At 45.2% G+C, this 22,093-nt stretch overlaps 1 protein-coding gene across 1 annotated transcript in view; it reads right to left on the reverse strand.

The window, feature by feature from the left end:
- The window catches only part of LOC106899370 (retinoblastoma-like protein 1), a 36,418-nt gene extending 19,214 nt beyond the window's left edge, over window positions 1–17,204 (reverse strand). The window contains exons 1-15 of the mRNA XM_014961155.1: window positions 17,046–17,204; window positions 16,718–16,851; window positions 15,637–15,837; window positions 14,129–14,193; window positions 13,913–14,041; window positions 13,632–13,792; window positions 12,860–12,909; window positions 10,942–11,128; window positions 9,419–9,585; window positions 6,970–7,082; window positions 6,340–6,443; window positions 5,659–5,796; window positions 3,795–3,959; window positions 2,136–2,271; window positions 882–976 (exon numbers count right to left, since the gene is read on the reverse strand). Of these exons, the coding sequence (XP_014816641.1) occupies window positions 882–976; window positions 2,136–2,271; window positions 3,795–3,959; window positions 5,659–5,796; window positions 6,340–6,443; window positions 6,970–7,082; window positions 9,419–9,585; window positions 10,942–11,128; window positions 12,860–12,909; window positions 13,632–13,792; window positions 13,913–14,041; window positions 14,129–14,193; window positions 15,637–15,837; window positions 16,718–16,851; window positions 17,046–17,183 (1,983 nt within the window). The 5' untranslated portion in view covers window positions 17,184–17,204. The remainder of the gene's footprint in view (window positions 1–881; window positions 977–2,135; window positions 2,272–3,794; window positions 3,960–5,658; window positions 5,797–6,339; window positions 6,444–6,969; window positions 7,083–9,418; window positions 9,586–10,941; window positions 11,129–12,859; window positions 12,910–13,631; window positions 13,793–13,912; window positions 14,042–14,128; window positions 14,194–15,636; window positions 15,838–16,717; window positions 16,852–17,045) is intronic.
- Window positions 17,205–22,093: the final 4,889 nt, after the last annotated feature.

Raw genomic sequence — 22,093 nt, forward strand, 5'->3', positions numbered from 1 at the left:
TCGAGCCGAGCCCGCTGCCTTCTTGCTGCTTAATAGCCAGAACAGAAAAAAGACATAGATCATGACTGGGGGGGGGACGGGGGTGAGAGATAAAATCAAGCAATACTGATATCACATAGCTGTTTATTGATAGTCCTGTGGCCAAAAAATAAAGGTTGAAAATACTATTTTTCAGTATGAAAAATATCAAAGTAAACCATAGATTTCACAGAAAGCTAAAAGTATTAAGGGCTTCATGTAGGAAATACTCTACAAAATGGTCGCTGTTATGAACATCTCTTATAAAATTATCATTTTAAGTAGATAGAGGACCTTTAAAAATTATTATCTACTTGAACATATGATCCCTGCTGCTTATGTGAAATGCACAGGAGTAAGAAGACCTCATTACTGAGCCAGGATCATTTATTAGCTGCAAAGTGAAATAATTAAAGTTAACTTTGGGCATTATTGTAAATAAAACAGATGTACCTTTGCATTGAAAATCAGCAATATTTTCATCATTAGATTTCAGGAAAATCATTTCCCATTACTTGTGCCAATTTAAAGGAGAGCTCAAATTATTGAATCACAAATGTTCAATATCCAGCTTGTGTTTTGATTATATATGACAAAACCAATTTGGGGTGCTGGGAAGAATAAGCGTTTCCTATTTGCAGCACCTCAGCCTTTAGTGCTTTCCCTCTGATTATGCTTCATTGCTGCCTAGCAGCTTCCATGCACTCAGGAATGAGCACCTTGCTGGATAAGCAGGAGGTGGTCCTTTAACTAGTCACTTTTTCAGAAGCCCAATAATAAGAAAGAAAAAAAAAAGGCAAAATCTCAAAGTTTGTTTCCACTGAGTTTCAATCAAAACGGCATTCCTTCTTCAGCACAGTTACCTTGGTGAGTTTGGATGCCAGTAACTGCAAAAATAGAAGTTTCATAATAGCTAAGATAGGCAAGCGAGCGTTATCTTCCTCTACACGCATGAAAGCTATGGGTAGGATATTAAAAAGAACATTGATCACTTAGGCAAAAACAAAATAAACTGTAATTGATTTCCAATGGAATTTACACCTGTAGGTCATTTAGAGAGAGATTTTCGCATGTACTTAAGTAGGCAAACATCTAACAGGATTGAGATAAACAAGGGGGTTATATTCTCAAGGGCTCTTCAGCATTGCAGTGACCAGACTTAACATGAGAAATCTCCCTGTTTTGTCTCTTTTGCCATGTTATGATTAAGAATATGATTTTTTTGGATTGCATTTTAACGTTGGCAAAATTAAGTACCTCATGGATATCTGAGGCTCTGGGTAAGTAAGAAATTTGGCACAACTTTCTAGATCTCTACAGTCGTTTGCTGCATCATGCACTGTATGACAAGCGGTCCTGTACCAGGATTATCCAACCTTTTTCAGCTTTTTTGTCCCTAAATATTCTCAGTGTAGAAATATTAACAATGCAAAAAAAGAGTATATAGTACAGTAAATGCAATAATTCCTTTCCTAATTTATGTTTTTGGGATAGCCAAGTTGTTCTGGCTTTGGAAAGAGTGCAATTTTCATTCTTCTTGAGGTGAGCCACACAGTTCCCAACTTTCCTTTGACAGCTCCCTCTCAGCTACACCAAGCAATTTCTCCCTGCAACGTTTACCTCCTTTGGGGGGCTTCAGTTCTCAAGTTTAGGCTCAAGGCTTGATGGAAAATTCCAGAAAACTTATTTTACACCTTTACTTATAAACCTGGTGCAGGGGCCAGTGTGTAGCCATGCTAAAAGGTTTAGTCTACACCTACTACTTACTGAGCCACTGGAAAAAAAAAAAAAAAAAACCAACAAACTGGAAAAATCTGACCAGCATGGGACAATAAGCCATCAGATCACAACCCATGCAAGAGCAAGGTAACCCTTGCATCAAAACAGCAGCAAAACTTGCTCCAATTCAGAAGTGAAGCATTAGCACCACTGTCTGCTGCCAGTCAGACACAGCAATGGTTTGACTGGATACATCTAGACTTTCCCTTGATCGAATAAGAGGCTTCACAATTCTGAATGCTTAATTCAGATTCAAGGTTGCTTTTTGCAGTTATAAAGACTAAACCCTCCCTCCCCAAATTCACACATTCAAATCAAATCAGAAACCTTGAACATACCCCGCTTTGAACTCCCACCAAGATCTGTCCGAACCTCTTTTACTCGAGGATGAATTATAGGAGATATTGGCATGATAGACAAATGCCCAAGCCCACTTCCTCCATTGCTTGCTTCAAAATTGTTGGGAAATATTACCTGAGAAATAAGAAACATCCACATAAGATAACAAATAGATTTTCCCTCTTTGTGCCAATCTATTAATACAAATTTTTCTGCAGTAATTGTCTCATTTGAATGGTTTTCTGAATAAAAAAAAAAACAGAAGAAATTTTGTTTTTTAAATAGGGAAAAAAAGGAAGACCAGGAACTACAGGCCAGTCTCACCTCTCTGCCTGTCAAGATCATGGAGTGGATCGTCCTGGAATTGCTGGTAAGGCATATGGTGATTTGTGACAGCCAACATAGCTCCACTAAGGGCAAATTGTGCCTGACAAATTTGGTGGCCTTCTACGACAGGGTTACACCATTGATGGATAATGGAAGAACAACTGACTTCATCTACCCAGACTTATGCAAAGCATTTGACACTGTCCTGCACAACATCCCGGTCTCTAAATTGGAAAAACATGGATTTGATGGACAGACCACTGAGTGGATCAGGAACTGGCTGGATGGCTGCACTCAAAGGGTTGCAGTTAATGACTCAATGTCCAAGTGGCGACCAGTGACGAGTGGTGTTCCTCATGGGTCAGTACTGTGACCAGTGCTGTTTAACATCTTTGTTGGTGACATGGACAGTGGCATCGAGGGCACTCCCACCAAGTTTGCCAATGACACCAAGCTGTGTGGTACGGTCGACATGCTGGAGCGAAGGTATGCCACGCAGAGGGACCTGGACAGGCTGGAGAGGTGGGCCTGTGCAAACCTCATGAAGTTCAACCAGGCCAAGTACAAGTTCCTGCACGTGGGTCAGGGCAATTCCAAGCACAAATCCAGACTGGGCAAGAATGGATTGAGAGCAGCCCTGAGGAGAAGGGCTTGGGGGTGTTGGTGGATGAGAAGCTCAACATGAGCTGCCAACGTATGCTCATAGCCCAGAAAAGATCTGCACCCTGGCCTGCATCCCCAGCAACATGGCAAGGGAGGGGATTCTGCCCCTCTGCTCCACTTTGGGGAGACTACCCTGCAGTGCTGTTTCCAGCTCTGGGGCCACCAACATCAGAAGAACATGGACCTGTTGGATCAGGTCCAGAGGAGGCCATGGAGATGCTGCGAGGGCAGGAGCCCCTCTACTGTGAGGACAGGCTGAGAGAGCTGGGGGGGTTCAGCCTGGAGAAGGCTCCAGGAAGACCTTGGAGCCCCTTCCAGTCCCTAAAGGGGCTCCAGGAAAGCTGGGGAGGGACTCGGGATCAGGGAGGGGAGTGATGGGACAAGGGGGAAGTGTTTTAAACAGAAAGAGGGGAGATTGAGATTAGACATTGGGAAGAAATTGTTTGGTGTGAGGGTGGTGAGAACCTGGCCCAGGTTGCCCAGAGAAGCTGTGGCTGCCCCATCCCTGGGTTTAAGGCCAGGTTGGATGGGGCTTCAAGAAACCTGGTCTAGTATCCCTGCCCATGATCTTTAAGGTTCCTTCCAACTCTAACCATTCTATGATGAAAAAAAAAAAAGTAACAAAAGAGAGCATGAATTTTGTAGTAAGAGGGAAACGGGAAACATACTTCTTCACAGGTTGGGACCTTGTTTTCTGAGGCCTGAAGGGCATTCCAGAGTGCCGAATCCCGAGTCCAGGCGAGACTCTCAAGAATTTGTTCCTCAATGCTGTTGAGGTGCTTCACCATGTCTCTGGAAAGTCCTTCCTCAGACCGAATCAGTACTTCAATTACCTAATGGTAACAAGACACACACACAAAAGCACAGCCGTATCGCTCGTGCTTAACACTATTAAATCATTCTGCATTTCGGGACCCTGTCTGAAACTTCTCTTCAACGTAGAACGCTCCAGCTTCCTCCTTACATCTTAATCTTCCCCAACCCTCTTCTGATCTCTCTTTTTTAACCCCCTTTCCCAATGGCAATCCAGGAGTTGAATATGGACAGCAGATGTCTCCTCAATGCAGAACAACGCACTCCCAGGGTTTGGTGTGGTGCTGTCTTTGGGTTTGTTGGGGGGTTTTTTGGCTTTTTTGGTTTTGGTTTTTTTTACGGCTCCCTCTCACCATCGCCAAGCAGGAACAGAGTGAAAGCACTAAGCACACACAGTGCTCACCCACCACCTGCATGCAGATCTAGGAAGACATTACCAGGTGTATCCACTTCAGCTGGGTGCATGAGAACCCCAGCATTTAAGCTTTCCCTTCTTTCAAACAAGCAGCCCATAATAAAAAAGGTTGAAAACCAGCACCTTAAGTTTTCAATTAAGAAAAGGTTAGAACACTTAACGCGTACAAACCGTGGTTGAAAAGGCCCTTGAAATATCCTATTCTACCTCTTCTGGTCCAACTCAATCCGCTGTATTTATGTTATTTCTCACAGGGGAACATTCAGCTTGTTTTTCTAAAGCTCCAGAGATGGAAATGCCATAAAACTTCCCTGGAGCACTTAGTTTCTGTTGTATAAAGAAGTAAATACAGCACCCGAAGAACAGTTAAAAATAGCACAAGTGAAATAGTAAATATTGGGTCTCCCATGTGAAGTCTCTGTGATGGCAATTTTTTTTTTTCAATTAAGAGTGCTGCAAGAATGTATACTGAAGAGCAAAGAAAATTAAAATCAAATGTAAATCTTTCGCACAAAGTTGATCTGCACTGGCACATCTGGTATTGACATATGTAGGCTACCAAGAGCCACAGCAATAGACAGATTGTTTCAGTTTCACTATAGCCCTACATCTGAGGATTAAAGAAGGAAGAAGAGAGAACAGGATAAAAGGGTTCAATTTTTTTTTTGGTTATCATCTAAACAGAACTACTTCTGATTTATTCAGGACTTAGAGTAGTAAGCTGATAGGCATCTAGTAAAAATAAAAGGCATATGGATAGATGATAAAAGCATCAAACAAGTCAAAGAACAGAAATGACACTGGAGGCAGGAGAGAATGAGGTTGAAAAAAGAGCAAAAATAGAAAACATCCAGGAAAAGAGATTTTATGTTGTCATATAAAATAAAACAAGCCTATGATAAGTAGCAGTAGCCAAAGGCAACAAAGAGTATTATTGCTATTTTATCACTAATAAGCAAAACTATAGCTTGCAGTCAATAAATATGAATATCATCAAAATATATGCTTGAATGCTTTAGTCTACTAAAAGCGCATATATATATATATGAAGAACTAAAAGTTGATCTGCAGCACATTACAGTTAAGTATAATGTAAAAAATGGTTTTCTTCCTTTAAATTCAGTTTCAACTCCAGCATTACACATTCCAGGTAATATATTTAAGGACAGCCAGAATTTAGAATAGGCATATTACACATTAACATCAGTCCTTCTCCTACTTGATTACCTAGGAAGGAAGAGTCTTTAAGACTCTTATGTGCCACTTTTAATACATATCTGTCCTAAGACAGTATTTTTTTTTACCTTATAGAAATAGAATGGCCTGAGGTCAAGAACTTCAATGATCCAGGGAAAGGTACGGGGGGAGCTGTATGCAAAAAGCACAATCTCCAAGCAGCACGCCATGAGAGAACGGTGAAAGACATCTTGTTCCAGAAGAGCCTGAAGAGGTTACAGAAAATGTCAATGATCTGATGTTTGGGAAGTTTGAGTTTTGTGGCACTAACACCACATAGCTTATTGCTGAGAGAATAGCTACTACTTTTTTCTACCTACCACAACCTCCTCTTTTGACAGGAAAGTTTAGAATGGTAAAGGCTAGAAGCAGATTAACAGTGCCAAAACAATCACATTTTTCATACTATGAAATTGACTCACTGTGACTAGCAGCACAAATGCATTGCTGTCTAAAATCAAGTATTGATACTGTTAATTAGATAAAGAGGAGAATAAAAATTCTGTCAATAAAGTCATGATTCTAGAAGGCAACACAAATTAAGATGGTTAGTTACATCAGAATCATACCATTTTTAGTAGCAGTAAGAACTATATTTAGGTACCTCCCATATACTTCCCCTTTTAAAATATTAACAATATACACAGACTGCTTTACTATAGACTGCTCTGTTCTGATGCTGTCTGAAGAGAACCCCCTAGAGAGGAGTACAAAAAGTTGTTCACCTCTTTTGCCAGTACTTTACTTACAGTCAGATCTTTCCCGTGCAGTCTTCGTGTTTCTTGCACCATTATAGTCTCCAAGACTTTATAGTACAAGATCTCTGCCAGTTTTAATCTGTTTATAGCAAAATCTGAAATTTAAGACCAACAGAGATGAAGCCCAATGCGATTTGCACAAATGGTTTTAAGACTAAATTGACCATTACTTGTCCTTCTCTGAGAAAACAGTGCAAACGTGTGCATAGACTCTCCAAATCAAAAAAGTATGTTGAGAAATGCACTAGTCACAAGAACAGCACAAAATTCTAGAAATGTTTTGAAGTATATTATTTTTTAATATTTCTAGTGATGTCATTTTGTAGATAGTTGCAACAATAATTTTCCTATTTGTATTCCGTTTCCTTTTTCAATTTTAAATAGAAGAAGAATGCAAATTTACAATTGCTAAGAGGTGCTATGAACTGCAACTTTGGTTTTACTCTGTAATAAACTTCTGTTCTTTACAGTGTTCTGTTTGACTACAGCAGTTTCCTGTTTAGATATGTTCTGGGTTAAAAACAGCTCCACTGTATTAAATAATTAGACAATAGTATATGTATGCATTTTATTTGCCCTGGTTTAATATTCTGAAACACTTCACACACTTTACACCCATACCTATATGAGATCCTGGCTGTTCATCTGTTGACTGAGTGTAGCTGCGACAGAACCTCTCGCCTATTTCTTTCACTCTGCTCGTAATGCTTTCCATAGGGCTGCGTGCACAAGACCTGAAGCAGAACCCAAAGAGAAAGCCTTGTTTGTATAAATAAACAGCCAGCTTAAAAAAAACCAACCAAACACCACCCCAAAAAAGAAAAAAAAACAAGCAAAAAAACCCCACCATCCAAATAAAAAGAAGAGAGGCCAGTTATACCAAGCTTTCCTCATTAGGCAACAACCTGCATTACATAGAGAACAGAGGAAAGCATAGAACATACAGAAATATTCCTTCCTTTTTTCCTTTTCTAGCAGAGTTAAAAGAGACTATGTAGATTTTGGAACAAATGCAGGAGAAAGCAAGAGCTATAGTAGCACTCTCAGAAGAAAAACATATGTGCTAGGAGCAAGGTGGTAGGAAGGATGCTACAACAGGGAGCCAACCAACCAATGCATCCACGAGACCACACAAACCAGGCCTGGTTTGAGGGAGCACAGGAAAGCTTTCAAAGTGAAGAGTCAGCATCTTTCCAAAAATACCTTATTTTCTAGCAAGGCATAGAGGAACTGATGAACTCCACAGTCACTCTCATAAAAAGGGGCCATAAAATCTCTGTCTGGAGATGCCCTTTCTGAATGCTTCCAGACCTCCTTGCAATTCTATATTAGAGGACAGTGGCTTGTGACTACTGTCAAATTAAGACACTAAACTATTTTGAAAAGCTAGCATTGAAATAAATGAAGGTTTCATTGAACAAAGCTTTCTAATTAATTTCAAAGTTATGTTTCCAAGGAATTTTAATTTGAAGGATAATATATTCAAAAGCATAGAATGTTACACATAGTCTAAACCACAGTTCTTTCCATTTCTCCCAATCAGGCAGTACATACCCTAGTGCTTCCTGAACTCACAACCAAGGTGAGAAAAGTACTCAACACATGTCTTGTCAGAAGTTTACTCAATTCTTTTCCCCATTTTAATATTTATATCTCTCGACAGACTGGTTTATTACTTGAACAAACACATTTTTCATTAGGGACTGCAGACATGTTAATGCTTTAATTGTGTAACATAAAAAATATTAAAGAGTCTTAAAAAAACAATCAAAGAAAGATTCAGAATAGAAATCCTGCTGAGCATTTGTAAACTTTTAAGAGCAAACGCTAGGAAAACTTTCAAAATATAAGTAACTCCAAAGATGAGAATTAAAAGTAGTATTTTTCACCAATTTATAAAGGTTGTTTAAAAAAAAACCAAAGCAACCAAAACAAAACATTACTTTTGCACATCAAATATTAAATGCTAATACTAGATGTCCACTCTGATTAATAATTTAAAAAAAAAAAAAAAAAAAAAAAAATGTATCTGGAGACCTTACTTCATGTTATAGCAAGGCCTTAATTTGCATGGATGTTAGTGAAACACCCAACAGCTTTACAGGTATTTATTATTAAATTATTGCTTTTTATGAGCTACGAAGATCTACCTTTTGCTGATAAATGATTTTGTTTATACTCATCTGCTTATGCAACAGCATTTTCAGGTGCATTTCACTATAGCCAGCAGGTAGTCATGTGTCCAGAAGTCAAAAAATACAAGCTGGTTTCTATAACTGGGACTCAGCCCTAGAAAAGGTGATGGTGAAAGACTGGGGGGGTGTTCATTGGTCACTTACTATGATTTCCCAGTACCACACAGCAGCTCTAAGGGCCCAGTGAGATGCTCTCACTCCTGCTGGGACATCTGCCCCAAAACAGACACTGCAGCTCAGGGAGGAAACTGATTAGCTGCAGCACCCTCAGGGAACAGCCACCACAGCAACTAGAGAAGGTGAAAACACAGCTGCTGCGTTATACGAGAGATCAGCATCCACAATAATTAGGGTCATTACGAGGCTTATACATGTGCTATAAAGTTAGAAAACACCCTGAAGTTGTATGAAGAAGAAATGGGAGCCTTTAGGCTGCTTTTAGTTTTATCTTCCCAACTGTTTAGGGCACAGATTATAACTTGTTTACTCTTAACATATCCCTCCTCCATCAAAACCTCTGTCAACATAGTTACAGTATCTTTTAATTGAGGCACACTTGTTTAAAATTTAAAAAAAACAACCAAACAAAAAGTTTTTGGCTTTCAAGAAAACAGCTAAATTAACATGAGCAAAATCTGAAGCTGCTTTATTACAGTGGTGGTGACAAGCTGAAGGGGGGTGTGTGTGTTCAGCTACCTTTCTCCAGAAGAAGACACCATCTGAATAACAGATCTTTCAACTAGAAATAATACAGAAACAAAGACAAAAATATTCTGCACCGAAAAAACAAAGTCAAATATGAGCAAGAAAGCAGTCACAAGCATGAAAAGATGAGTTTCCATTTGTAGGAGAGCAGCTGCAGGGGAGATACTTACTCAAAAATAGCTATAAGTTGTTCACTCGGTGCGTTTTTCAGTCCAGCCACAATGTTCTGCAACCGGCTCACGCTTTGTGTTGCTGAAGCAACAGGAGTGATGATGGCTTCTTTTTCTCTTAGGTATCTTCTTCCAGTCAGCGGAGTTGAAGGTGCAAATGACCTTTTCTGTCAGACAGAGAAAAACAATAAATAAGACCAGTCAACAGAACTATTTCAAAAACCTTTTGAGTGAGCACCTCCTGCAAAATCACTCCAAAGATTAAAACACCACCACTAGTACACTACCTGAAGGCTGACATGAAACAAGACATTAAATCTTAAAGCCTGTAAATCTTTAAGCTCACTTGAGTATTGAAACATACAGGACAAGGAAGAGAAAGCATATGCTTCCATTCACAGCCCCCAACTGCATTAATTGGGTGACATGAAGAGCATGTGGCAGGAGAGGGTCAGGAGAGGGGAAGATCTTTGGGAAACACTGTCTCAGTGGACCTGGAGCCTCCGCCTGAGCCAAAGGAGGATGTAGCATTAAGCAGGCAGAGCTGTGTCAACTGCAGTCACTTAACTGTATCCTGCTTTCTGGAACTGATGCAATAAAGCAGTTGTTTTTGAATTATGAGAACAGGCTACATTTTGAAGATACAAGGCACATAAAGAAGAAAGGTTAAGCCTACAGTCAGTATCCATAAATAGCAATTAGGTCATTATCATACTACAGAAACTGAAGTTCAAAATTTATAAACTCATTCCAAACCTCTGTCTTTAATTTGCCTGAATATGAAGTACACTTTTATTTTGGGAGAAAAAGCTAAGCCATATGATTGACTCACACCAGCACTAGCATCTTGTAGTAAGTATTCTTATTTTTTAATTGACATTGAAATCAAACAGCATGTGGCTCTTCCCCGCAGCCAGCACCATTTCTTCTCCCTTATCCTAGTTTAAAAAGTCATCAACCCAGGGTTTTCCCATGCGCCAACTTCATTAAGTAGATTTTTAAACACAGTGAAACATTAACTCTGTTTATAGGCTACTTTTTGTAATGAAGAGTTAGACTTTGGTGGGTTTATGTCTTGAATGTTATTTTCCATAGAACAACATATAAGTTGACTTTTCCTGTCCTAAAAAAAGGAAATATTGAGAAAACAAATAAATTAATCCAGCGCAAAGTTTCCATAGTATTCTTATGGGGTATAAGACAAAGCTTGAACAAAACCATAAGACCTATATATTTAGTTCTTCACTAATGATGGATTTTTCATGGACAAACGAGACTACACACATGGAAGTGCTCTCATTCTGTTAAAGCAATAGTTATTTACTAAATTCCACAGGAAAGAAGACACCACCACTTCTCCTTAGCAAGGCAGCATCCACTGAAGTCCACAAATGGTATTTATCACTTTCCTCTCAGGAAGGAATTCAAGAAATTCAAAGTTTCCTCAGTGATTCAAACAGTGTACAAGGATGGAAAGTCTTGAGGCATTACTTCAAGTGAGATCAACATGTGAAATGAATTACCTTTTCAAAGTGCTGCTGAAGATGACACTCCACATGAGCTCTTGCTGCCATTTTCCCTACTCGTACATCTGCAGGAAATTTTCGAGGAGTGCCAATTTCTTCTTCAGCATCAGCTCCAAGGAAAACTCTCTCGTCAAAGTCACCCACTGTCAGAACATACTCTTCATACTCTTTATTCAGTGCTTTGCTGGAAGAGAAGATCAGGTTTTATATCAAAGGTTAAACTGGTGAAGAAACATAACAGGTTCCAGTGGAGCCGAGGTATAAAACCAAACCCAACACGTGCTGCCACTGGTGCTGCTTGGAAACACAACCTCCCTTCCCCAACAGGTCCACCTGGGGCCATCCCTGCCTTCCCATGTACCCACACCTCCCAGTCCCCTCAATGATCCACTGCAGGGACCGCTCTCCCTCCTATGGTACCTCCAACTCCTGGCTCTCAATAAGAAGAGGAAAAAAAACAGCTTGGTTTCCATCCCAGTTGGGAATAACCCAGTTTGGAAGTACTCAACTGATCAGAGGTTAAATCTTTGTATACAGAGCACATTAACAGCAGTTGCATTAAACTAGCTATATTTGATTCCTACTTTTGCCACTTCATAGCCTGTAATTTTCATAATTAGGGGAATTATGAGGAATTCACAGAGGAAGGGAAATTTAAGAGCTAGCTGCCTGGATTCCATTTCTAAAATCACCACTGACATATGACACCAAACAAATCTTCCATTTTCTTTATTCCAGCTAACCCAACTGTAAAGCAGGAACATTTAACCTCACAAAGGTTGCAAAGCTTTAAACATACTAAGGATGCAGAATGAAACTTTTGGATAAAAATCAGAAACAGCTCATGTCAATAAATCCTGCTTGCACGTTTTTCATGACACATGAATGATACACAAAATACCTTTTGCCTGCAAAGTGTCTTAGCAATTCAAGCTACCACTTAAGCATGTCTATTAATGGAACATAACGTATTCATGATGCAAGCGATTCTGTGATGCTACAGGAAGCCTGACTACATCACAGGTTCTTTTAGAGAAAGTAAAGGTCAATGAAAAGTTTGGACAAAGAAACAGAGAGGCTTCCAGGTTTCCTTTAGATGTAAAGCTACTTACAAAAGAACATGGACTACTGTGTCATTCCACATTGACAGTATTGCTAAAGTAATTTATTTTTAAGTAGAAATACTAAGAGAAGTTCACTGCTTTAAACAAATCACAGCAATATTGTTTCATATCCAAATTTGAGTGTTATCTACATTGTTAAAACAGTTGAGTCTTCACTCAAAATTCTCAAAGCAAGCCAGCAAGTTAAAAAACTCACCTTGCAAAAACAAATTAGGTATTTTTAGAAGAGGCAAAATCCCCCACCTTTAAGGTATCCAGTTGCTGTTCATATTTTGCATTTAAATTAGCTTTCAGAAGTGAATTTTAAAAGTTTCTGAAACAACTGTATTTGCTTCCCACAGAAATGCTCTACCTCCTTTTTGTGGTTTTGAAATTGTTGCTGCTTTTTCTTTTGAATTGCATTCACAGATTTATACACTCAACTAGAGACTGATAAACAAATCTAAAGACTTCCCTGCTCAGGTATATTTGAGGTGCGTACAGAAACAAATCTGTGAAATTCGGAGTCAAGGTTTTGATTTGCATTAGATTAGTCAAAGGTCACGGCTGTCAGAAAATAAGAGCAAGCACCCCAAAACCTGACATTAAGGAAGAAACTCTGCAGCTCATCCCCTGACATTTGACATATCTCAGGTCCAGAAAGTATTTCAGCCAGATAGCAGCTTTGATTGTCAAATAATTAAAAAGCATTTATGGGAAGACAACAGGAAAATCTGAAACTTAGCATTCAAAGGCCTGTATTTTAGAAACTAAACCAAACCCCATGATTAAAAACATAAACCATAACTCACTTATTTTCTGTAAAACTGCAGAGATCCAACAGACATTCTCCTTTTAAGATCTAAGAATAAAAAGCAGAAATATCTTACATAAAAAAAAAATAAAAAATCAAAACTGTTACAACTCTTAACAGTATGAGCCAAAAAAGAAATTAGATTTAGGAGCGTATCTGGACTTTTTTTTTTGCCTAGACCAGACTACAATGCCATTAGCAAGACAAACAGATGAGGACAAAGCCCAATTCTACCCAAGCTCTAGATAAACCCACTCTTCATAACCAGTACTGCTATTTAACATCTGTTCCACTGGCAGGTTAGAGACTGACCTGAAGAACAACTACACAGAAATTTCCACACAGCTTTGAAAAAATTTCCAGGATGAGGACCAGATAGAACAATTTGTACACCTGTAACCTCAGCCTCTTCCTTCCAAAGCATTTTGCTCAGCTCTGAGACAAGGAATAGGACCCACGCTATTGTGACAGTTATTCCATAAAATTATTTCACAATGAGATTACTTTTTTGCCTGAAAAATGTATTATTGTTCACAATTCAGTTTCACACTGCTAAGAAGTGAAAGCAAAGATTCTCCACTGACACAAAAGCCAAAATGCAGGGAACCACTCAGCATACATCATTAGAAGCGAACGTAAATTCTGCTCCTGCTGAAATACAGACAAAGAAACCCTGACTCAGCCCAAGTTCACTTTCCTGCAGAATTTAAATGACCTCAACATCATTCACCTTAGTGCCACCATGCATTCTTAAAACTAGTGAGATGTACCTTCCTATCAAATAGTTTTGAAATGTATGGTTTAAAGTAGTGTTCCTTTATTCCTTTTGCTTCTACTAAAAGCCCATCATGCAGCTCACATAGTGTGGCAATGATGCAAGGAGGATCTTCAGAGGCTTTGATCTCTGTCATGGGGAAGTCCACTGGCAAGCCTGAGAATAAGGGGCAAAAGGGGAGGAAAAAAACAAAGCAACAACCAAACTTCAACTTCATTTAAAAAGAAACAAGAGAACAAAGCATATTTTATTTTAAATATTCTGTCCCCACCATACCTTTAAACGATGGATTTAGCAACGCTCTTCTATTTGGACACAAAAGGGCATTTGCAAAAATCAGGTCCAAGCAGCACAGAAGCAAATGATAGGAATTTACTAAATCATCTCCAATCATACGGAAATTACCTTTAAGAGACAGCATATCACATCAAACAACACAAAAGAAGTTCACAACTAAAAACGTATACAAACCGTGCAGTTAAGCAGGCCTACCCTTAGTGTACACAAAGAGAGTCCAGCAGAAGTTGAAGAGATCTTTAATACCGCATGGCATCCGTCTGTCGATGAGGAAAAGGGGAGAAGTCAGTCTTCAGTTCCAGGAAGCTGAAGCTTGTTTTACAGTAAGAATTTCATTCCGTTTCCTTGCCCAAAATAATGGTCAGAGACATTCTCTATCTCAATGTCACACTAAAGCACAGTCTAAGCTACATGTCCTTATTTCAGCTTTCACTAACCCATAGTCTCCTACCTTGCTCCATGGAGCGTTTTGCCGATTACCCTTTTTTGGGCTAACAGCTGCTTTTGGCTTGTGACCCTGCACACTCTGTTTTGCTGGTGTTTCATCTATAACAGAATCCTGCCACAGCTGCAGGCAATGAGATGCCACGGGCTGTATAAATTCCAGTGATGGCTTTTGGTTTTCCCCAAATATTTTATTAAAGCATCACTCATCCCTTCTCCCTTCAAAATATGCAACCACAGCTTGTATTACAGCTCATCTGCTGAACTGTCTTTGGAGTAGAAGTGATCCAAAACCATGGCTCTGGAAGATGAGGGAAGGCATTACTCAAGACAGCCCACAGGGAAGTTAAAGCTGTGGTTATACTAATGACTGCTGCTCCAATGAAGGAACATTAACAGAACATACTGACAAAATTTCTCCCAACACACAGTGATGCCCACAAAGGAACCTTCCCTACATGCAGGGCTGTAGCAGCAGAATTCTCCTTTCTATCTGCAGACGTGCAGCTACGCTGGAGCTTTTACCAGAACAATTCTCCCCTCTCACATCCCAAGGACACAGGAGAGCTGGCAAAAACACCTCACACAGACCCAGCTCGGCTCCCTCATCATTAAGGTTACACTCTCACTAAAAGCTGCCACAGAGATGGCTGCACAGTCGGCAAGGAATACGGACAAGCTCCTTTAATTAAGGCAGAAGTTCTGTGCATACCTGGAAGGCGACACCACCAGTTTCTAGTCTGTCTCAAAAATGAGTGCATCAGCTGTAACTTTTTCTATCTGCTATTACCACTCATCTGGCAATCACACTACAAATCTAGAAATGTGGAGGCCACTGCGGATGTAATGCTGCTCTGAGCGGAAGGATTATGTCATGATACCAACTACCTCTGACATCACTTTGCCAAGACAAAATTTCCCCATGCTACTTCAGTTATTTCTGCTGAATGTTTTAAATGTCAGTCTTGCTGTATCTCAAGTGAATCTGTCTCACTGAACCTCTCCCTAGGGACCAGTTCCTGCACCTTACAGTGACCTGCACAAACAGCCAGGAGGTGCAAAGCCCTGCTGACATGAACCCCATCAAGATCAGGGATGTCTCAGTATTCACTGCTTTTCAGAATCAAGGCCACAGAGAGGCCCTATCCCCCTGGAACTTTACATCACTTTTTAAAGCACAAATAATGATCTTAATTTTCCTAAATCACTATTGGGTACAGCCCTTTCCAGAGAAAAGTCCCATTAAATCTCAAAAATACCTCTGTTTCCTGCTTCGCTGGGGTTTCAACGTTTCTTCATAAGGGTTTTGAAATATATCCAAAAATATCGGTTCAAACTTTTTGAAAATCACAGTTGACACTTCAAAATTTCTCTCCAGTCTCTCCACTCGTTCTCGGAATTCCTGTGGTAGATTTGACATGTCCATCCACTTCTTCATTTTGCTAAAAAACTGAATTAAACTTAAAAGAAAAAAGAAAAGTTGGCTTTATTTTGAGCTTTAACTAACTTCCTTTATTCTGAAGCTTTTCAAATGCTAAAATGGAATGTATTTACTCCTTAATGACTAACTTGATTACTACATAGGTTTACCATTTATTCTGATAGACTCTTGGACTGTATTTAAGCTTTTCGCTTTTTATCACTTTGTTTTTTCTCCTTGACTCTTTAAGGCACAGGCAGAAAGGAAAGAGCTCGCACAGCTCTGCGGGTGTCAAGGTGGAGGCAGGAGAAGCAACAAAACCGCAAACAGGAGTTCCCTACACAACCTCCCCGTTAACTGTAGGTGTTGGCAACCCCAGCCCTGGCAGCTCAGCCAAGAGCAGAGCACAAGTCCCTGGGTGGAAGGAGCAGCATCTCCAGTTGTGTCACCTCGGGTCAGGGCGATGGCGGAAAGCGGAGCTGGCAGGCAGAGCCCCCCTGGTACCTCAACCCTGACAGGAGGGCACAGCTCTGGGTTCCCAGGGCGCCGCGGGGCATCGCCCTCAGCAGTGTGCCAGGAGACCTGGCCCGAACCAGGCACGAGCCATTCCTGGAGCGCTGAGGGAACACCCAGGGGCCTTGTTTGTGTTTCAATTGACCACAAAAAGGAAAGGGAGCGAGCAGCGTGGGCAGAACAATTCTGGTCTGATGTGGGTAGCTTTTCAAAGGCCTGACGTTCAAAATTACGTATTTGCATCTGATTTCCATTTTTAACAAGAGGATTTATTGCTTTTGCAGTGTTACCTCGGGACACGCGTTTTGCGGCGCTCGGAGCCACGAGAACAGGAGCGGGACCCGAACTCGCGGCCCGAGGGGAGCAGGGACCGGGCGGCCGCTGAGCCCCAGCAACGAGCAGCTCACCTGAGCCTGGCGGAGCGCAGGATCCTGGTCAGCGACACGCCGTTCCCCTCCATCAGGCCGCTCCCCACGGTGGGCACCAGGCTCTTGCGGCAGGCGACATAGAGGGCGCAGGCCAGCCAGTGCAGCGCCTCGCCCTGCGGACGGAGGGACGGTCAGCGGCGCGGGGGGCACCGCCCCGCCTGGCTCGATACATCCGCACGTACACTCGCCTAGAGCCAGGGGCAGCGCCGGCTGCGGGCGGGGGACACCGCGGGTGCGGGCGAACCCTCGCCCCGCTCCGCCCCTGACAGGGCCGAACGGCCGCCACCGCCCCGCCCGCCCCGCTCACCTCCAGGCTGTAGGTGCCCCGGAGCGCCGTGAAGTCGCGCAGCGCCTCGGCAGCGCTGGCCGCATCCAGGTTGAGCTCCTGGCAGAGCCGCTCGATGGCGGCGCCCGGCTCGGCGGGCGGCAGCTCCGAGCGGGACATGGCGGGCGCCCCCCGACCCAGCCCCGCGCGCCAAAACGCCGCCGGAAGGGAAGGGAAGGACGCCTTCCGCCGCGCGCGGGGGGCGTGCCCCTGGGAGGGGGCGTGCCCCTGGGAGGGGGCGTGCCCCTGGGAGGGGGCGTGCCCCTGGGAGGGGGCGTGCCCCTGGGAGGGGGCGTGCCCCTGGGAGGGGGCGTGCCCCTGGGAGGGGGCGTGCCCCTGGGAGGGGGCGTGCCCCTGGGAGGGGGCGTGCCCCTGGGAGGGGGCGTGCCCCTGGGAGGGGGCGTGCCCCTGGGAGGGGGCGTGCCCCTGGGAGGGGGCGTGCCCCTGGGAGGGGGCGTGCCCCTGGGAGGGGGCGTGCCCCTGGGAGGGGGCGTGCCCCTGGGAGGGGGCGTGCCCCTGGGAGGGGGCGTGCCCCTGGGAGGGGGCGTGCCCCTGGGAGGGGGCGTGCCCCTGGGAGGGGGCGTGCCCCTGGGAGGGGGCGTGCCCCTGGGAGGGGGCGTGCCCCTGGGAGGGGGCGTGCCCCTGGGAGGGGGCGTGCCCCTGGGAGGGGGCGTGCCCCTGGGAGGGGGCGTGCCCCTGGGAGGGGGCGTGCCCCTGGGAGGGGGCGTGCCCCTGGGAGGGGGCGTGCCCCTGGGAGGGGGCGTGCCCCTGGGAGGGGGCGTGCCCCTGGGAGGGGGCGTGCCCCTGGGAGGGGGCGTGCCCCTGGGAGGGGGCGTGCCCCTGGGAGGGGGCGTGCCCCTGGGAGGGGGCGTGCCCCTGGGAGGGGGCGTGCCCCTGGGAGGGGGCGTGCCCCTGGGAGGGGGCGTGCCCCTGGGAGGGGGCGTGCCCCTGGGAGGGGGCGTGCCCCTGGGAGGGGGCGTGCCCCTGGGAGGGGGCGTGCCCCTGGGAGGGGGCGTGCCCCTGGGAGGGGGCGTGCCCCTGGGAGGGGGCGTGCCCCTGGGAGGGGGCGTGCCCCTGGGAGGGGGCGTGCCCCTGGGAGGGGGCGTGCCCCTGGGAGGGGGCGTGCCCCTGGGAGGGGGCGTGCCCCTGGGAGGGGCGGCGGCAGAAGGCGCTCGGGGCCGGTCCCGGGCAGGGACAGCTCCTGCGCCCCGGGAAGGGCTTCGCGGGCCCCGGAGCCCGCAGCGCCGGTGCGGGGACGGTGTCAAACCCCGGCCGTGCCGCAGGACGCGTTAACGACCCTCTCGCCTCCCGTTTCGCGCCAGCTCCTGCCGCCGCAGCCGCTCTGCCCCGCCAGCCTGTGTTTGTAGAAAGATTTGCTGAAAGAGCAAGGACTGCCGTCCAAAGCCAGGAAATGCATTTAATTGCTGATAATTTGGCTACGAAGTCAGAGTCCTGCAGTCGTATTTATTCCCTCAGGAACAAATCTGTGCCTTCCTTGGAGGGACCTGAGCTATGCTTTTTGTGCATCTCTCTGTTAAAAATTGCTGCCCTTTTTCGGGGGGGGAGGAGGCAGTTACTGCGGCGTTTTCCTTTAAAAAATTATTTTCTTTCTACATGGTACAGGCTACTGTAAAATGTCTCCTTTTGCTACAACGTGCCCAGTGAGAAATAGAACAGCCAAATGCAGCCACCCTCATGGCTCCAGCACCCCTCGGTCACTCACCCGTCGCTGCTGCGCCCTGAGACCTCCCCGCGGGCCGGTGGCGTCATCCCGCACAAACCGGTGCTTTCGGTGCAGCCGAGACAGAACGCCAGGCTAAACCAGTAACATCACATCCCCACGCACACCACTGGTGAACGGGCACCAGGAAGCAGCTCAGATCCCACTGGAGGATACAGGGGAGTGGGACTGATTTTCTGCTGGGCTGGAGATCTTGCATTGTTTTATGCCTTTTGAGGTGAAACCTGGATTCTCCAAGAATGGGGGCTGCCTCAGCGCCACACCGCTGGCATCGACCTACTCCTGGGTGCACCATGAAACCATGAACACCCTAAAAGCCACAGCAGGAGCCCAAGGGTGATGCTCCCAGGCTACACGGGCTGCAAAGGGCACGGTATGCAGATTGCTGGGAAGGGAAATGAGGGATAACCTCGATTTCTCTTACCATTGATTTTCTGGAGCTGCCAGCTCCAGACAGTGACCGTGGGCTGCTGTGTGCGGGCACACATGGCACACAGCACTCGGAGACCAGGAACAGTGCTTTGACCTGTTCAATAAAGCGCTCGATAGTACTTTACAGTTGTAAAAAGTGATGAGAATTAATGGTCTCCTGTGACTCAGCCCGTGCTCCACAGCCCTGGAGCTGAAGCGGATCCTGGGCTCCTTGGCAAGGTGGAAAATACAAATGCACTGAAAAGGTCAAGTTTTATTTGATACAATCCAAATTTCACCAGAAGAATTGCCCTCTGCCAACTGAGATCTCGGACCCGAAATCCTTTCTTATAACTTTGTCAAGACACCAGAGCTGCGACATCCGCCCTTAGGGCAAGTAACACAGAGGAAATCCTTAACAACCTTTTTGTGACCATACAGAGAATGAAAGATCCTCTCTAAATGTGTGATACTTTTCTGTGTCCCATCCAATAAAATGGGACAGGAGCGCAGAGACTAGCAGCTGCAGGGTATGTCACTGCCTTATGCTCCAGGAAAGGGCTCCTGCATCCTCCAGAACAAAACCCAAAGAGAAGCTGTGTCCGCCCACACCCCGTCCGCAGCCCCTACATCCGCTCCCTTCCCACCAGATGGTGAACAGCCAACACACCTCATTCGATGAGATGGAGGATGCTGCTGCTGCCACTGACGCTATGGCCTGAAGCACAAAGGCTTCTCCAAGGACCAAGGGCTGCCGGGCTGCTGCAGACCCTTCCAGCAAATACTCTGCACCCCATGGTGCCCCAAAGCCAGGAAATGCATTTAATTGCTGATAATTTGGCTACGAAGTCAGAGTCCTGCAGTCGTATTTATTCCCTCAGGAACAAATCTGTGCCTTCCTTGGAGGGACCTGAGCTATGCTTTTTGTGCATCTCTCTGTTAAAAATTGCTGCCCTTTTTCGGGGGGGGAGGAGGCAGTTACTGCGGCGTTTTCCTTTAAAAAATTATTTTCTTTCTACATGGTACAGGCTACTGTAAAATGTCTCCTTTTGCTACAACGTGCCCAGTGAGAAATAGAACAGCCAAATGCAGCCACCCTCATGGCTCCAGCACCCCTCGGTCACTCACCCGTCGCTGCTGCGCCCTGAGACCTCCCCGCGGGCCGGTGGCGTCATCCCGCACAAACCGGTGCTTTCGGTGCAGCCGAGACAGAACGCCAGGCTAAACCAGTAACATCACATCCCCACGCACACCACTGGTGAACGGGCACCAGGAAGCAGCTCAGATCCCACTGGAGGATACAGGGGAGTGGGACTGATTTTCTGCTGGGCTGGAGATCTTGCATTGTTTTATGCCTTTTGAGGTGAAACCTGGATTCTCCAAGAATGGGGGCTGCCTCAGCGCCACACCGCTGGCATCGACCTACTCCTGGGTGCACCATGAAACCATGAACACCCTAAAAGCCACAGCAGGAGCCCAAGGGTGATGCTCCCAGGCTACACGGGCTGCAAAGGGCACGGTATGCAGATTGCTGGGAAGGGAAATGAGGGATAACCTCGATTTCTCTTACCATTGATTTTCTGGAGCTGCCAGCTCCAGACAGTGACCGTGGGCTGCTGTGTGCGGGCACACATGGCACACAGCACTCGGAGACCAGGAACAGTGCTTTGACCTGTTCAATAAAGCGCTCGATAGTACTTTACAGTTGTAAAAAGTGATGAGAATTAATGGTCTCCTGTGACTCAGCCCGTGCTCCACAGCCCTGGAGCTGAAGCGGATCCTGGGCTCCTTGGCAAGGTGGAAAATACAAATGCACTGAAAAGGTCAAGTTTTATTTGATACAATCCAAATTTCACCAGAAGAATTGCCCTCTGCCAACTGAGATCTCGGACCCGAAATCCTTTCTTATAACTTTGTCAAGACACCAGAGCTGCGACATCCGCCCTTAGGGCAAGTAACACAGAGGAAATCCTTAACAACCTTTTTGTGACCATACAGAGAATGAAAGATCCTCTCTAAATGTGTGATACTTTTCTGTGTCCCATCCAATAAAATGGGACAGGAGCGCAGAGACTAGCAGCTGCAGGGTATGTCACTGCCTTATGCTCCAGGAAAGGGCTCCTGCATCCTCCAGAACAAAACCCAAAGAGAAGCTGTGTCCGCCCACACCCCGTCCGCAGCCCCTACATCCGCTCCCTTCCCACCAGATGGTGAACAGCCAACACACCTCATTCGATGAGATGGAGGATGCTGCTGCTGCCACTGACGCTATGGCCTGAAGCACAAAGGCTTCTCCAAGGACCAAGGGCTGCCGGGCTGCTGCAGACCCTTCCAGCAAATACTCTGCACCCCATGGTGCCAGGGTGGGAAGCTGCAGTGTGCAGACCCAGAATTTAAAGGCAGACTCAGGAACTGGAAATTCAGAGTTCACACCATTGTTTTGCCTCCTCTGCCCCTGTCTAAGCAGTATCTGATGCCTCTTCTGCCCGGTGTTTTCCTGTTTCTCCCCCCAAGTAAAGACAGCAACAAAATGCCAAGACAAAGTTTTACGCAGGGGTGGGGGGAGAAACCAAAGCACCTCAGTTTACTCTGTGCCTTTTTTCCTGGACCTTGGAGAAATTATTTAGCTTTTCTTGCACAACTGTTTATTAATCTGAAAAACTGAATTAATACCTACTTTTCTAAAGCCTGAGATCCTCACACTGAGATTTATGACAAGCCTTTACTTGGCACCTATTATCACTTTACAAGGCTGAGATGGGAGGCGCTTGATGTCTCAGTGAGAGGAACCGGACACCTTTTCTGCTGGGAGGTGCTGTGTAAATGCAAAGGAGGGTAACTGGTACGGAGGGACCTCACGACTGGTCTCTGGGCTTCT

The sequence above is a fragment of the Calidris pugnax genome, unplaced genomic scaffold, assembly GCF_001431845.1.
Source record: "Calidris pugnax isolate Ruff unplaced genomic scaffold, ASM143184v1 scaffold518, whole genome shotgun sequence".
Taxonomy (NCBI): domain Eukaryota; kingdom Metazoa; phylum Chordata; class Aves; order Charadriiformes; family Scolopacidae; genus Calidris; species Calidris pugnax.